This window comes from Malaclemys terrapin, chromosome 17 (assembly GCF_027887155.1).
Source record: "Malaclemys terrapin pileata isolate rMalTer1 chromosome 17, rMalTer1.hap1, whole genome shotgun sequence".
Classification (NCBI taxonomy): Eukaryota; Metazoa; Chordata; order Testudines; family Emydidae; genus Malaclemys; species Malaclemys terrapin.
The window spans coordinates 7,906,125-7,924,001 of record NC_071521.1 but is presented as its reverse complement, the minus strand read 5'-3'; the positions used below and the strand labels follow the sequence as shown (position 1 = coordinate 7,924,001).

The 17,877-nt window shown below is 44.4% G+C and overlaps 1 protein-coding gene across 2 annotated transcripts in view; it reads left to right on the top strand.

Annotated features, from left to right (window-relative positions):
• Positions 1-6,465: 6,465 nt before the first annotated feature.
• COL5A1 (collagen type V alpha 1 chain) overlaps positions 6,466-17,877 on the top strand; it is a 244,922-nt gene continuing 233,510 nt past the window's right edge. Inside the window, exon 1 of one of the 2 annotated variants that reach the window (XM_054007167.1) lies at positions 6,466-7,089. In XM_054007167.1, coding sequence (XP_053863142.1) covers positions 6,996-7,089 — 94 coding nt within the window. In that variant the 5' untranslated portion in view covers positions 6,466-6,995. The remainder of the gene's footprint in view (positions 7,090-17,877) is intronic. The other variant, XM_054007166.1, reaches the window with a different exon arrangement.

The following is a 17,877-nucleotide window of genomic DNA, read 5'->3' as shown; positions in this document are numbered from 1 at the left end:
CATATCCGTGGCAACAAGGTATGATGTCATAATACAGGATGATGACTTCACTGCTGGACAGTGCCTAAAGAAGACCTTCTACCAGGACACACATGTTCAGGTGCTAGATGAAACCAAAAAGAAGGCATATAATTGCAGAGAAAGGGGGAAAAAACGGTGTGGCTATTTCATTGTGATATTTCTTACAACTAGTGCCTATTTGAATCATTCCTGAATGGATTAATTATTCCTAATAATTCACCGAATAGCTCAGAAGGACAATTGTCAGCATGTGGGATGTGCTTAAAGTATTCGCAGCAGCTGTTTGCAGTGTGCAGTTGGTTACCCAAGTCACATAGCATTGTTTCTGCTACCTGATTGGCTGAGTATAACTTTTCAACCTACGGAATAATGCAATCATGTAACATTTCATTACATGAGTGGGCTTTGCAAACATTTTGGCCAATACCTAATGGCTTTCCCAAATGCTACCAACTAAAGCGACCCCCGGGAATAACAGTGAACTGAACAAAGTGCTGTTATACGTGCAAATATTTGGCCAATAAAGATTTTTTTTTAAACAATGTAAACATTTGACCATCTCTAACCAATATCCTCTTTTGCTAAGCTGCGTGACCCAGTTTGACACTGGGCCAACTCCCGAGTTGCCCTAAACCAGCACAGATCCCCTGACTTCAACGAAGCTCCATCAATTCACACCAGCTGACAATCTGGCATATTCAGTCTTAAAGGTTTGGCTCTTTAATCTTGGCACATTCGTTTTGGAATTTTCCAGTGTGCCACTGCAAGCCGCAATGCTGTATCTCTCCATTCCTGTTTAGGAGACGCAAACAGGTCTGCACAAGAACTTAAATCACCTGGAAAACTGCACTCATCTGAAATCGGGCTGGTAACTACAGCTCCCACTGTTCAGCAAGATCTTTCAGGCCCAGACCCTCCCCTGGCGTAAATCAGCATGGCTTCACTGAACTCAAAGGAGCTACTCCGATTTACATCATCTGAGGTTACACCATCTGAGGATGCAGCTGTTGAGTTTGGTTTGATCCCTTTGTTTCCTAACCCAACAGTTTTCAGAGGGGTAACCGTGTTAGCCTGTATCGGCAAAACGAATGAGGAGTCCTTGTGGCACCTTAGAGACTAACAAATTTATTTGAGCATAAGCTTTTGTGGGCTAAAACCCACTGGCCCATGAAAGCTTATGCTCAAATAAATTTGTTAGTCTCTAAGGTGCCACAAGGACTCCTTGTTCTTTTTAACCCAACAATGAAATTCCTTGGAATGCTGGGTAAATTTCACTGTTGTATTGCACCATTCTAAGTGTGCCTCTTCTTTCATTCCCCTAGGAGGTGTTCTTAAACATACTTAAGAAAATATTTTTTCTTCCCCTGGCTGTGTGCCATTGAAATTGCACAGATTTTCAACACAATTGTAAAGAGACTATTAAAGCCCTAATGGGACTTTCATTTGCAGCTGGAGCAAAACAGAAAAGGTCTCGTTTCCAAACAATGAGCTGTTTTGTATGATCAGAAATGCCAACCACATCTGGGACAAGAGAACTAATGAGATTCCCGCATTCAAGTAATTGAGAGACCAAAGTCAGACAGCACCTGTAGCGTCATTCAAACCAGCAATGATTTGAAGGCTTTGCGGGGGCCTCTATTAAACAGCTATCTAGACATTGCTTCTACCGTGGATCAAGTTATTGTTTTGTTTTATTATTATGGTAAAAGGGGTTACTGGAAAGGAGGATCCTGCCTGTGGAGGCCCTTTGCAACCACAGGGGTCACTGACCTTTCTAAGTGTCCTCGTTACATAGAGAATGCCCTAACATAGTGCTCGTTTTCTTCTTCTCACCATCACTATCTGATGAGGGGAGAAGGGGGTTGAACCCCTCTCATACTGTTGCAGAGTGTTGCTGTGAGCTGTGAAATGGCTTCTGAGCTCCACCCCAGGGACAGCTGCAAATTGGCGGTGAGGAAAGATAATTCCTGTATAGGATGTCTGTCATTTCTAAAGCACTTTATCTCAGAAGGAAAGGTGCAATATAAACATAGGATACCATTATTGCTGCCACAGCACTAGTATGCTGAATGCTCTGAAAGCCCCCAGGATTTTTAAGGATGTGGATGTAACACCTCTGCTGAAATACAAACAGCTCCAGGCGCCCATTAGGTACCTGAACAGTATTCTCTTAATTTGTCCAGTCAGCACCTACGCATTAATTAAGGGGTTTGCACCTGAATAATTTTGGAGGCAGTATCACTGGCATCTTATCAAACCTACACTTGGCTCCGTCCAAAGCATTTCTCACTCTTTTTTGAGCTAATGCATCAAGGGATTTCAGCTAATGCGCGTTTCATCTAATCCTTCGTTCAAGTCAGGGGCCACTTTGTCCCCAGTGTCCTGTTTCTCCGGTAGCTTGTGTGCGGACACTCCCAGTTTGATTGGGGCAAGGGGGTTGGAATGTAGGAAAAACCTAACCCAGCCGGTCAACAACAACGAAGGAGAGGTGCCAACCATCCCCGCGATCACCCTGCTTCTCTGGCTACATCTACGCTACGCATGGTGGGGCGTGAATCCCCTGCTCGTGTACAGACTTGTACTAGCTCCCATCCAGCTAGTGCGAGTATCACTAGCAGGGTGGCTGCTTGGTAGCATGGGGCGCGGCAGTGGAGGGATGGCTGAGCTGTGCCGAGAACAAACCAGCCTGAAACGGATACATATGTACTTGGCCCAGTTCAGCTGTGCCTCCACGGCTGAGAACTAGCAGGAGTACATGTACATGAGGAATCACACCCCTCGCTTGTACTATGGACATAGCCTCTGTTGCAGCCTTTTGTCCGGCTTGTCTGTTAGACTGTAAGCTGTTTGGGTTAGGGACTGTCTCTCTCTAAGCATAGGTACAGCACCCAGTGTTGACGGGGGCCTCTAGTCACTACTGTAATAAGAATGACCCCACTGGGTCAGATCAATGGTCCATCTAGCCCAGTGTCCTGTCTTCTGACAGCAGCCAGTGCCCGGTGCTTCAAAGGGAATGCCCAGAACAGGGCAATTATTGCCCTGTTGTCCAGTCCCAGCTTCGGCCGATCAGAGGGACGTGCACGGCAGGCGGTTACTATTGCCAGTAGTAACTGCTGTAACTGATTTGTGTATATTTTTATATGAAAGGGGGCAGGAGCTACTCTGACCTGATGAATATTCCAGGGCCTCAACACTAAATCCCAGTGTTTCGGAAAAAGCTCTGTGTCAAACACATTCTCAGCCTTGTCACTTTCTTTCACAGGAAGCGAGGCCATAAGATGGGAAGGAACCTGCGGGGTCAGCCAGTCCAGTCCCTTGCTATCACAGGCAAGCCCATCATATAGTTCCATTCATAAATGTATCATGGTCCATTTTAAAATGAGGTTTTTTGCCCCCACTCTTCCTACTGGGTGGCTGTTCCAGAACCTCCCTGCCCTAGCAGCTAAAAACCTTTCAGGAGAGTAATAAGTAAAAAAAGGAAGTTCTTCTTCACACAGCGCACAGTCAACCTGTGGAGCTCCTTGCCTGAGGAGGTTGTGAAGGCTAGGACTATAACAGGGTTTAAAAGAGAACTAGATACATTCAAGGAGGTTAAGTACATTAATGGCTATTACCAGGATGGGTAAGGAATGGTGTCCCTAGCCTCTGTTTGTCAGAGGGTGGAGATGGATGGCAAGAGAGAGATCACTTGATCATTACCTGTTAGGTTCACTCCCTCTGGGGCACCTGGCATTGGCCACTGTCGGTAGACAGGATACTGGGCTGGATGGACCTTTGGTCTGACCCAGTACGGCCATTCTTATGTTCTTAAGATTTTAAGTATCTCTCAAAGGAGGCAGTGTGGTCTAATCAGCACTCTGATAATTACGGCCAGAGGACTGCAAACCAGAAATGTCCCACCCCCTAATCTGGAATGAGCCATTGACTCTCTTAGGAACCTCAGGCAAGTCACTTGACCTTTTTGTACTTTGAGTCAAGCCAGCTGTAACACAGGCTAAAAACAGACCCCAATTGACAAACAGCTGCTGTGGGTGTCTAAATTAAGCTTTAATCTGGCCAAAAATATTATAACCCCCTCCACCACCACAAAAGAAAAACAACCCAGGTGCTAGAACCTTTATGTAACTCCTTGCATGGGCTAGGGGTCATCCTTCTGAAATAGGGAAATCTGGCTTATTTTCTATCTGTGCAATAATGATGGACCATCTCACCTTCTACACAGGGCTTTCCTAATTAGGGGACAAGAAAGTGATGATTCCTTCAGGTGCATAGGATTACGCTCCCTAAACCATGAGATCCCTCAAACTGCACATGATCTTAAGGGATGCGTGCACAAGTCCTACCTCCCATCACTGGCTCATGGTTCTCACAGGAACCCTCTGGACAGTATATTGCCTGTGAGTCATACTGGTGGTTCCTCCCCTGAAGCTTCCTTAGGGAGGGGTCACTTGTAGAAAGGTAAAGCAGATACATGAATGCTGACATAATCCATTTGTGTTTGGTAGTGGAAGATAATACCCTAGAGAGCTGCTATCTTATCAACCTCACTACCTGCCAGCCCTTTCCCACTGATCCAGTCTGTGTAGAGGCACTTTCTCTAAGATGTGTGTGTGGGGGGGGAATCACTACTTTCCCATTCCTTACTCCTGTAGATCGGGTGGGTTTTCTGCCTGTGGGGCTGGAGGGGACCATCTGAACCATTAATAATACTTGGCACTACCCAACCCCTTTCATGCTGGAAAGAGCTTTACAAACAGTAAGTAGCTAAACCTCTTAATGTGCCCAATGGGTAAACTGAGGCACGAAGGTTAAGTGACATGTCCATGAGCACATGAATCTGGAACAGATCCTAGAAGTCCTGGCTCCTAGCTGAGTGCTCTAAAATGCATGAACTACACTACCAACAGCAAAATTACCACCAAGTTGACCAACTCTATAAACTGCAGGTCAACAAACCAGTATTGCATAATTACTGCAAAGTCAGGGACCATCTCAATACTTAGATAGAGAAGCAAGATTTGAGTCCAGTACAGAAGGGTCCACTCCACACACCAGCAAATCGATGGGAGGTTTGCCAGAGGACGACGAAAACCATAAAACTGGCCAGCGATGATGACCCAGGACAGTTGAGAAGCTTTAGAATGATATAGGATATAGTGAGATCATGGAGACAAAGGGTGAGATCTCCAAACAGGTCCGTCCCAGGGTCTGTGGGTGAAATCCTGGCCCCACTGAAATCAATGGGAGTTTGGTCATTGGATTGCACCCAGTGGGCACAGACACAACTGTGGTCCCCCCAGCAGTGGGAGTGGAGGAGCCCTGTGTTGGATATAGTGGCAAACTGTAATAAGTGCAGTCCTAAGGGCATGTAAAAGCTTTAATGCCTTTAACAGTGTTTCAAAGTTTTCCTTCTTCCTCAGTCCATTTGCCAACGAGGGTCTGGCCACGCTGAACTTGGTGGCTGAGGTTTCACACGCTCACTTAGTTGTTCAGCTCATAACTGTGCTGGGTTGGCAATAACCATTTCCCCAGGTGTTGTTTGCAGGGTTGTTGATTACCTGTTGGGCCCAAAATATTACAGAGACAAGGTCCTAATTTTTACTGGGCCAACTTGGTTGGCAAAAGAGTCAAGCTTACCCGGGCCAGTGCTCTGTGTAAACTTGAAAGCTTGTCTCTTCCACCAACAGAAATTGGTCCAATAAAAGATATTACCTTGGCCACCTTCTCTCTCTAATTCCTCCATTCAACATCCCCATTCACCTTCCACCCACTCCCTGGTTAACCTGTTGCCAACCAATCTTTTACAACTGATCTGAAAATATTGCTTTTTATTATGCCATTGCAATGTTGTTTCTTTTTGGAGATATCCCATCTCCTAGAACTGGAAGGGACCTTGAAAGGTCATCGAGTCCAGCCCCCTGCCTTCACTAGCAGGACCAAGTACTGATTTTGCCCCAGATCCCCAAGTGGCCCCCTTAAGGATTGAACTCACAACCCTGGGTTTAGCAGGCCAATGCTCAAACCACTGAGCTATCCCTCTCCCCCATGTGTTTTTGCTCTAACACTATTTACCTCTGGTCCCAAGAAGCACAAAGAATCAAGAAACGCTGAACCAGGAATTAAAAAATCTCTAGACTTCTTGTAGGTCCTTTGGACTCCTGGTGCCGGGGCTGAAAAACAAACAAAGCAACCCTGCAACATCTCCAATGCACTGATAGATTCGGACTGGAAACTCCTTGAATTCAAATGGCTCCATTAGCAAAAGAGCCCAAAACAGCAGCAACTTTGTTTGCAACAGCTCGATTTCCTGTCTTTGGCTGCACATTCAAACTTGCCGCTGGGACCTGCCTCCTGTGCAGCTCTCGGATCTGGTTGGAGATAGACGGGGAAAGAAATCAAGGCTGCCAAAGGAAGGGAGGAAGAAAAATCGCCCCATGCCACACATTCAATTTCTCTCTCTCTCTCTCTCTTTTAAAAACTTCTTTCCCTCTTCCCACCCCCCCGTTTCTCCTGGACTCCAGTGGAAGGGGGCAGAGCCCTGCAGCCTCCTAAACTCTGATTTGCTGCATTGGATCTCGATTGACAATCTCTCGCATCTGCTTTAAAAGAAGAAGGGAAGAAAAAAAAGTTTCCACTCCTCGATTAGTCAGGGGAAGGGGGACATCACTTGAGAGGGGAGCCCGAGAAGAATCAGACCAAGAGGAGGAGGAGAGACGGAAGGGAAGCGAAGAAGGACCTGCTATACCAAGAAAGCAAGACAAGCCAAAACAAAAATACAGTAACAGAGCAAGTTCAGACCCTCATCCTAGTTAATACCAATCAAACACAAACGTCCAGTTCATGGCCTTATAAAAGTTGCTTCTTCTGGGGGGCGGGGGATCTGAGCCTTTTCCTTTGATTTTTCTACCCCAGACCTAAGGTTGTGTGAGCATTTGCTCAATCCCCCCAAGCTGATCCCCCTTTTATTGTGGACCATGGATACACACACAAGGTGGAAAAGAAGAAGTTGGATAAGGACCAAAACTATAGCAATATTTCTCCTCTATGCAATTTCTCAAAGCAAAGCAGGTAAGGCGCTTTTGTTTATATGCGTTCTTTGTGTCCTTAATAAATAGTTTGCCTTCAGGCTACAGAAATCGCTTTCTCTCTCCCTTGTTTAACTTAGCCTTGTTAAAACATGATTGCTGTTGACTAATGTTCATGTCATCTATGTCTGGAGCAAATATATGGGTGAGCTGACTGAAGACTTCAGAAAACTTGTAACAAAAAAGAAAAGCTTGCTTCCTATTGTGCTTTGCAAAACATTTGTCTTTTCTTACCGAATGCATTCCAAAAAAAAAAAAAAAATGTTTTAGCTGCCTAAGTCCTGTGAATGCCATTTGTCAGGGGGCCCATAAAAGGGAAAAACTTAAAACACAATCCTTTTTTTTCTCTCCTTAAAACAGATCTGCCACTTGCCAGGCACACTTAAAAAAAGGAATCAAAATGTATTTTTAGTGACTTGTGTTGTTTCGCTATACAGCTATTTTGAATTCATTTTAAACGTCTCTTCTGCTGGAAGAGAGCAAACGTTTGTCAAGAAATAATCGGTTCTCTTCTCTCCCGGATCAAAGCAAGAGATCTCAGTGCAAAAAACTTTTGCAAACTTTGCTTTTAGAAACTTAGAAAGCGTACGCCCTCTGTTGTATGCTGCCTGTACTTTTGTTAACTCCGTTTTGCATCCCGCCCCCCCCAAATTACTGTTGCTGGGTTTGGTAAAGGAGAAACTACAAAATGCAACAGTTGGGACAAAAACAACAACAGCTCCAGGTGTCACCTTTTTTGCATTATAGAAAAGGAGGACTGAGTACTTGATTTTGTTACTTACTTTTTGAGAAGTTTTTTTTTGGTTAATTTTAATACTGGCTTTCACAATTATTAACTCTGGAATGCATAGGCTGGATAGATCAATACTGATGGATCTACCTTGAAAGTTCTTTGAACTTACAATAGTTTAACTCTACTGAGGCTAAAAGAAGAACAGGAGTACTTGTGGCACCTTAGAGACTAACAAATTTATTAGAGCATAAGCTTTCGTGGACTACAGCCCACTTCTTCGGATGCATATAGAATGGAACATATAATGAGGAGATATATATACACACATACAGAGAGCATAAACAGGTGGGAGTTGTCTTACCAACTCTGAGAGGCCAATTAATTAAGAGAAAAAAAAAAAAAAAAACTTTTGAAGTGATAATCAAGCTAGCCGAGTACAGACAGTGTGATAAGAAGTGAGAGAGTACTTACTACTGAGGCTCTAAAGGGTATCTGCAGAGGTTTGTGGTCTGCGAATGAAATAAATATTGCTCTTTAGTAGATTTCCTTTTCTAGTACTGTGGGAGGAAGAATAAGAGGAGGTTTGGGGGCAAAGCCACTTTGATGATTTTAAAAGGCGAGATAGGAACCATGATGGAGTTTTGCAGGACAGTTAGGGCCAACTGAAGGGGTGGCAGCTAATGTCAAACTGAGATTCCAATGTTACTGACTAGCAAAAGCATTTAATACAGCCTGTCTTAGCTTCAGCCTTAATTCTGAAGTTTACATAAGTTCTTTTGGAAGCCCAACCACTATTTGGCACATTATGTGTTACCAAGACAAGCCGTGGGGGATTCAGACCATAACAGAATAATGATCAACTATTGTCATTTCAAGGTTCTTCGTTCTAACCCAAGAGGACTTATTTATAAAAAGGAGGCAAGGGACTTGTCAAAAATTGCAAGAAAAAGTTCTTAGGTGAGAGAGAAAATATTTTCTTTATTGAAAGATAAATATCTATAGATTGAACCTCAGTGGCGGAAAAACTAATATCACCTCAGAGCGACTCCCAGATGTTCTATTGCATTGCAATCTATTGGATTATGACCTGGAGCAATGGTCTTTGGCTGGATAGGGACCGGATCTGATGTCCATCTTCATATTTGGATAGAGGAAAGAATATTTTCTGGGACCATCCTCTTTTAAAGCAGGCAGCTCCTCGGATGGTACATCAGTGGCCATTGTACTACCTTCTTTTGCCATTTGTAGACTGCTAAATCCTTGTCAATTTCAGAAATGTAAATGGAAAGAATACAAAGTTTTTGCAGTCCTGTTGCAGGGCAACTAGCCAGGGATGTATTTCAGTAGTGTCCTAGCAGCTTAGACATACGGTCAGTCTCTATATTCTTTGGAGTGCTTTTAGGGAGACTACTCATTGGCTTCAGGGAGATTTGGATCAGGAGCGTGGAGGTATGTCCATCTAAAACTCATTATGGACTAGGAGGTTCCATGCATCTATCACGGTCAGTGTATAGAAATCTTGCTGTTCTGAGTAGCATCTCTCTCTGAAGTGAAAGGTCTTGAATGTTCCCAGGGAGCTTCCTGGTATGATATTGGATTACTCAAATGTGGGAGGAGCCAGATTTGGTCATTTAAAGGCAACGTCTAATGTTCTTTTATCTGGTTAACTTCCCCCCAACCGCAGTTAAGTTCTCTTCCCCCTTTTATTTAATCCCAGTTTCTTAAAAGGACTAAAATAAAACTGAAATAAAATGCAATGAAGTGAAAACTCACTTCTCCGTTGTCCTGCTCGGGAGCAAATACACCTCTGCTATTCAAGGGGGAAAAGAAAATTATTTGCAGACCTTGATTTATTCTAGAGGCCAGGCCATAAGTGACATGAGCTGGGCTGTCTCAGTGATTCCTGTCCAAGCCACAATGACCCCTGTTTTTTTACAAGTGGTGTCACATTAAATTTAACTGACAGACAAAGTTGGAGTCTCTCTTTATTTTTACAGATCCTCATAAAAGTGAATCAGGTTTCTGGGCGAATATTTTTGGAAACAGCCATTTCCTTTAGTGGTGGAGAAAAATGTAATAAGAATGCACAGCATGGTCTTTGAAAAGAAATAAAAATGCTGGAAATTATTAAGTATTTTGTTACCATCTGTTGCTTCTCCCCTTGGCTGTTTACATTAATCTAGAATGAGCTAAGAAAATATTCTTAGTCTCTGGCCACTTAGGACAGTTTAATATTTTTCCAGTTGAAAAGGATAGGAGTGGCTAAACCAGGAGAAATATGACCCTGTTAGTCTGGAATGGATGTCAGGCGACAGTTCTGATGTCCAATGGAAAACGTGCATTGTGGTCTTGTTGTTTGTGACTTGTTTCTTGAGAAGGGGGAGAATTATACCACCTTGGAACAGAACTTTATGGATATATATATATTTTTTTAATAAGCTACAGTAGTACATGCCCCATTCAGAAGTTGACAGGGACGCATCTGAATCAGCTGACTAGCATCCCTTATTCAGTGAAACCGTGTATATTCCAAAGGCAGGATGCAGACGCTTCTCAAACCACTCCCCCTTCCCTATAGTGGTCTCTTTCCCATTGTCACTTAGAATGGCACATGGGGTGAAATACAGTGTCAATGCCATAACCAAGGGGCCAATTCTGCCAGCTACCGAGTGGCCTCAGCGCCCAACAAAATTGATGGAAATTGCGCACACTCCGTATTTGGCGTTATTAGGCCCCAGCATCATTATTTTCCCCTTGGCCCTAAATGACGAGGGATAAACGTTCGACATGGGATTGGAGAAAGCACTGAAAACCAGCGCTGAAAGGGCATTGCTCCTTCTCCACTAAATGTACTTGGAATTGTCGGTGTTGTGCTGCAAGCAGGCCTGTTAATCAGGGCCTTTTAGCCGTCAGTACTGGATCCTTTACGCTTTCGAGCTGATTTCTCCTCCTTGTGGTTTGAAGGCTGATGAGTCATTTTGGGTACAATTATCCTAGATCTGCAACACTATTTCCTACTGGATGAAAAGCCCTTTAATAATAAGGTTAATCCTATAAACAAAAGTATTTTGCCCTTACACCTAGGGCATGCAGAAATAATGGCACTGTTAGGACCAACAGAAGGGAACTGCAAAGGGAATATGAATCCTTACTATGGGAAAAAGGCCCAAACCTTCTTGTTTAAAGGGATAAAAACTCTCCCTTAGTGGTTTTCTTTTTAACACACAAAGCAATTGAAGCGAATCATTAGATTGGCGTGGTGCCTCCTGGTTACTCTGACAGGTCGCAGAATAGTGGTAGTCTGTTTGCCGCAGACATCTGTCAGTTAAAAGTCTTGGCATGAGTTGATAATGTGGTTCCCATTTTCTTACTTTTCATACCCTTGTGCTATGTGCCAGGGATCCAGATGTGAGAGATGAAAGGATAAGAGTGGGTGTGTGCACTAAGAAAGGAAGCCATGGAGGTGAGCTCAGATTCCCAGTTTGTGGCACTGGTATGAGGATTAACAGCTTTGAAGATAAAGGAGGTTCTTTCAGCCACCACAAAAAAGTGCTTTTTGTAGAGGAATCATGTGGCTTTTTGGAAAGTCCCGAAGATGGCATAAAATACGTTTCTATCCTGGGGCTGGTCAGAATCAAACTTGCCTTATTAACCAGGTATCACCCACTGCTTGAAATGTCATAGGATGTGTTGTGTGTGGTATTTCTCTCTCTGTGTGGTGCATATAAACATCTGTACTATCCCTGGCAATCCATGTAACACACTGTAGTTACTGTGTCTGGATTCATCTTTTTTCCTGTGGATCTTGAAATATATATTAAGAAAGGAGATTTTGGTGTGTCTGGTAAAGTCTGAAGGCCTGTAAATAAACGAAAGTGGAGTTAGCCCTTTGTCATGTGACAATAGTAAGGAATCACAGAACTAAAGGCTTTCCTCCAACACTTCATAAGGAGCTTTATTAAGATAAGGAAATCAGCATTATCCCTAAGCTGTCCCTTTCTCTTCTTCATTGTAGAGTGCCTGCCTCCAGACTGCCTCACGCTGCATGTCTTCTGGCTATAGATTCAAAGAAACAGTACATAAAGCCTCACAGCCTCTTCGAATTTTTTTTTTCAGAGGGAGGCACTGGCATAAAAACAGATGTGAATAAGCAAAATACACAGATGTGGCATATTTACTCCACTACCTCTGCATTAGTGAAAGTACCCGTTTATAGACACATGGCTTAGATAATCCAAGGTTTCTGTCTGGACTTGAGAAATAAATCTATAAGAGCAGACTTTCCAGGAAACGGCTCTTTGGTCTGTTTTTAAAAATAGGAGATTTGGCAATTTATTTCCTACGTCTGTCTCTCTCCCTCTCCCCTGTCACCTCACTTTAATCTTTGTCCAAAGTTTAAGTATACTTCCTGGAGCAGAAGTTTAATGTTAGTGATAGGAACATCCGTTCTCAGAATGCCTGATCCAGCTTCCATTAAAGTCAATGGACAGATTCTTATTGATTTCAGTTTGTTCTGGTCCATAAAGCATAATATATCAGTAAATATTTGTGAGTGTCGAGTTTGTTTTAAGATTTCAGGTACTCTGAGTAATAACAGTGAATAAATAAATAAAAAGATCACTTTTCCCCTACGATACGCATTCCTTCCTGTTGGATGGGACACCTGCTGGCACTTCTAACAGATTTGTCTTTAGACAGCATGAACCTGTCTGTCTGTACTGTCAGTATGATGATTGTGCATAGATTGTTAGGCAGAGATTTTTCCGAAGCCACTTAAGAAATATGAATGCACCGTACCTATTCATTTCAAGGGGGGGGACCATGTGTCTAAATCTCCTCGTTGGCTATGAAAATCTCAGCCATAGATTTTTAAGACCAGCAGGGATAACTACTCTGACCTCCTGCATCACACAGGGCTTAGAATTTCACCCAGTGATTCCTGCAAAGAAGGGAATTATTCTTCCTTACTACATTATTGACTACTCTGGGACCCTGTAGTTATTTAATTCATTGTATGTGTTTGCATGTATACTGTAGACTAGGGTGACCAGATAGCAACTGCGAAAAAACGGGACATGGGGTGGGAGGTAATAGGCGCCTATATAAGAAAAAGTCCCAAAAAACAGGACTGTCCCTTTAAAAACAGAACATCTGGTCACTCTGCTGTAGACAAGTATCAAATGCAGGAATAATTTAAGAACAATGCCAGCAAGTGCCCTATGTCGCTCATGATTGGAGAGTGGGCAGAACAGTGTCCTGTAGAGATGGAATGGTAGAGTGGGCATACAGGGCATAGGACTGGGAGTCAGGATTCCATTTCCGAGTCTGCCGTTGATTTGCTCTGTGGCCACGTCATCCCAACTGGGATTTCCAAAGCGTCCTAAGAGGTTTAGACATCTGTCTCCCATTGAATTTCAAAATCCCAGTCGTAGTCCCTGAGTGCTCCGTTTTATCCATTTTCAAAAGGGCTGGGATGGTTTTTTTACCTTCCTTGCAAGCCATGTGGGAGGGAATGTGGGAGCTCAGTAATCCAGAGATCCCCAGGCCAGAAGAGACCATTGTGATCATCTAGTCTGACCTCCTGTATAACAGGCCAGAGACCTTCCCCCAAATAATTCCTAGAGCAGATCTTTTGGGAACACGTTGAATCTTGATTTAAAAATTGCCAGTGATGGAGAATCCACCACGCCCCTTGGTAAAATGGTGCCAGTTGGTAATTACCCTCACCATTAAAAACTTACACTTAATCGATGTTTGTGAAGTGCTTTGTGACCCACAAATGGAAGGTGTGTGATGCAGATTCTATTATCATTCTTGTTATTGCTGCTAGTTGAAAAAACTGGCAACCATCTTTTGGGGTGAAAAAAAAATCTCAAAAATCTGGAAAGCCAGCTCCAATGACAATATTTTGTGGTCTAGGTTGGGGTCCATTGCCAGGGTGAGACCCGTCAAGTGGCAGAGGCCAGCGACCTCCAACATCTTAGTTCTCTTCTCTCATTATGCACCATAGTGTGGCTCCACTGACTTCAGTGATTGACACTGATCTTAAGTGCGAGGGCAGTGAGGTCCTTTGATGGGCAGCTTTCCAACCACACAGCTGCTGAAACAAGCTCTGCCCTGGGTGTTGAGCTCCCAGGCAGAGGAAGAGGAAAAAACACAAGTGTCGTAACCTAGGGGCCTTGCAGACAGGAGAAACATCCTTCCAGGGACATGAGATCCTTGTTCCGTTTGGTGCAAGTTGCAGACATGATGGCTTTGTACTTGAACAGCCTTGTTTGCCCACAGGATGGTTGTTAGTAGTAATCATTAGTACGGCCCCATAAATTCACAAGACGCATTCCTTGCCCTGAACAGTTTTTACAACCTAAAACAGGAAAATGGGGACAAAGGTAAGGGAAGGCATGGGGAGAGTTTTGAGAATCGCCTTGGAGGAATAAACTAGATCTCTTAACTAAAAATGAAATTAAGGCGTTTAATGTTAATTTGGGATGATGTGGGGGCATGTTTAATTCCTCCAGATATTAATTATTATTTGTAGTGAGCCAACAATGTGCTAAGTACTTTAGATGAATATGAAGACAAGGGGCCTGATTCAGATCTCTCTTGCATTGGTTTTCCATTGCTGTAGCCCCATTGATGTCAAGTTTCAGAGTAGCAGCCGTGTTAGTCTGTATCCGCAAAAAGAACAGGAGTACTTGTGGCACCTTAGAGACTAACAAATTTATTAGAGCATAAGCTTTCGTGGACTACAGCCCACTTCTTCGGATGCAAGGGAGTTACTGCCAGTTTGTTCCAGTGCAAGTGAAATCAGAATGGAGAACGAGATTTCCACTCCAGCGCTTATAGTCTAGCTAAACCTTGTGCAAACAGGTATATGGGGGTGTGTGTGTGTGGAAAAAACCCACTGAAGAGGAATGATGCAAATGGGGTGAATGAATGCTGAAGTTAGGCAGCATCTCTTTAATTCCATGATTTAGCTCTGTGTGTGTGTGTGTGTGTGTGTGTGTGTGTGTGTGTGAGAGAGAGAGAGAGAGCATGTGCACATGTGTAGAAGGAAACTTGGAGTAGGGATTGTCAGCCTGTCTTAATAAATCTGTTTGCAGGAGGCTCCTAAAGGAGGAAAGGGTCCATGATGTATTTTCCTTTGCAAAATATCCAGAGTGATCAGTTCTCTAGTTCTGTTTGTGGTGTCTGTGGGTTGCAAGCATGCAGCGTTGAAGGTTAGATTTGGTATCCTAGCCTCGTGGCACAGTTGTGTTTGTTGTCCCGGTTGTTGTGCATGTCAAAGGGAGAATAAGGGCTTGTCTATATATGGCGTTATTCCAGAGTAGGTACTCCAAGTGGATGAAGCTAAACCAGAAAAGGCACTCTTCTTCCGAAATATGAGTGTCCACAGATGGCGTTCTCCCAGAACAGCTATTGTGATTTAAATTCACACGCTACCTTAATCCGAATTGTCTTTTGAAGTGTAGACAAGCCCTAAAAAGGGGGAAAACCCTGGTGTGTGTCTGATGTGCATGCACTAGACACGTGCACATGCACAGCCACAAGTTTGTCCCAGCGTATACATTTACAAAAAGACCGTTTTCTTCTAGCTTTTGGGATGCCAGGACTTCCCTGTTCTATCTTGTGTTACCAGGAGCGCCTTTATTCAAAGCCCTGGGACTCACTACTGAGCTATGCAATCTGAGCTTTACCAATCATGGCTGCACTGCATGAGTAAGCACAGGACACGGATGAAACCCTCAAAGCCCCGTCTTGGCCTGCACTTGGCGTAAAACCTGGGACGGAGTCTCTTGGGGTGAGGAGGCGTCTATCCTGTGGCTGTTCCAAAATCCAGGACAGAATTCTAGAGGGGATTTCCCCCTATGGCATCGCATCCCACATGTACACCCCATGGCTCTTTTTATAAAAGGGAAATGCTCATTGCTAGTCAAGGACAGTGACTCATCCTATGAGTCATGCAGAAAGAATCCAACTGTGTCTGGGGTCCTCTGAAGGAGGATTTCCTCATTGGCTCATTGTGATCAGTTGACCTGCTGTTGAGGGAGTCCCTAGGGACGCTCCCATATAATAAAGAGGGATCTCTTTTTCCCTTTGTTTCATTCAAAGCTGTGCTCGTTGAACATAAATGACAGCGCTTTCAAATTCCTTACTATTTCGCTGAGTCCCAGGGTCAGAGCCGCTGTTGCCCTTTGAGCTGCTTGAATTACTACGGCTTTTTATTTTTATTTTTTTAGATCACAATTTCTCTCCAACGTAACCCATCTAGGCTGTAGCTGGAAAACTGGCAAGAATAGCAAATTGGAAGGCACTGAACCGTCTTTTGTCCTGGTGGTGTGCGTATGTGTGTGTGTGTGTGGGGGGGGGGGGGGGGTGGTTTGGAAAGCTTTCGGCACAGACGGGCCCTTTAAAAGGTCTTAATTCATGAGCTTGTTGGAAGATATTCAAGTCTTGGTTGGGACTTTTGCTAAACCCTTGGAGTCAGTAGGGGTGACATTCAGTCCTGTGCAGAGAGCTTTCACAAGGCCCATGTACCACTGAAACCCTCATTTGGGGGGACTGTATTGATGCATAGGCCCCTGCTGTCTCCCTGCATGGGGGTGAATTCCACCCGAAGTCCAGCGGAAGGTCTTGTGGCACAGATGGAGACGCTTTTAGCTGTTAAAAAGTGCTGCTGAAGATCCGTAGGGCTCTGTATCCAGGCCTGGGGGTATATGCTAAGTGGGCATGTGTACTCTGGATTGTTTTCTGACCTAGAAAAGGCCTTTGGAAGATCTGGACTGTTTTATCTTTATCAGCTCTTCCTCCAGCGTGCTCCTGATAGCCTCCCTACACCACCCCTGGTAGAAGGAGGCTATCGCTGGCAATTCTGCGCGCTGGGGCAGAGCTGGAGAAAGAGGCTCATCGCACTCCAAGAATTTCCGTAGTTTCTCAGTGGGCTTCAGGCGAGAAGAGTATTCCAAGGGCTGAGTATTCCTGCTGTAACATATGCAGGCGCCTCATTCTCTGTGCCTCGCGGGGGTCCTAGCGTGAACACGAGGAATGGAGCTAGTGCAAACTGAAAGCCCAACCCTGCAATCTTCTACTCACAAAGCCCACGCCAGCTTGGAGTGGCTCTCTGTTACCCTCTGGGATTGATGAGCCTGCTGCAGCCTTGGGGAGGAGAGCTGGGTTTTGTAGGTCAGACAGTAGAGGCTCTTGCATTCAGATCCAGAAGTCCCAAGTGCCCCCTGCGGATGACCCACCTAGAGGGGTGGCATTACACTCTGGATTTCTTTGGGGGTAAAACAAGGACTAAGAATCTGATTCAGCAGACGCTGGCATCAGTAGCAATACAGCCACTGACGGCAGGGTCAGATAGATGAGTAACAGCTTGCAAGACCGGGCCTTTAACTAGGATTGCATTGAGGCCTGATGCAAAGCCCACTGGAGTCTAACAGAGAAACTCACGTTAACTTTAGGAGGCTTTGGATCAGACCCTGGGTGCTTTAAGGACCCAATCTTACAAGATGCTGAGCAACTTTCTGGAGGTACCAAGTGTCCTCAGTTCCCATTTACTTGACTTGGAGCAGTGAGTGCCCCGTGTTTCCAGGCGTTGCAGGATTGATCCCTTAGCTGCTGTAGTGACTTAGAAATCTTGGCTAGGATTCAGCATGGTGCTTTTAGGAGAGAGAGAAAAATGCCCAGAACTACAATGAATAAACCAATGCAGTTCTTATCCCACTCTGATCACTGGTATCTGAGCACCTTCCAGTTGGGCATTAAGCTATGTGACAAACGTCCGCCACAAGTGGTTTGTTCTCTCTCTCCCCCTCTCCGCAGGGAGAGAATTGTGTATGCAGAGGAGAGTTGTGATTGGGTAGGGTTTTGTTTTGGGTAGATTTGTTATTTTTAGATATCCATGCTGCTCTGTGCTTTACATGAGAGGAGACTGGTCAGAGAAGTGTAGCTGGCCCTGGGAGCAGAAGGTGGTGAGATTGGGATGGTCCTCAGGTCCTGTGCGAATTTGTTCCATAGTCTGGGACTGGCCCTCGA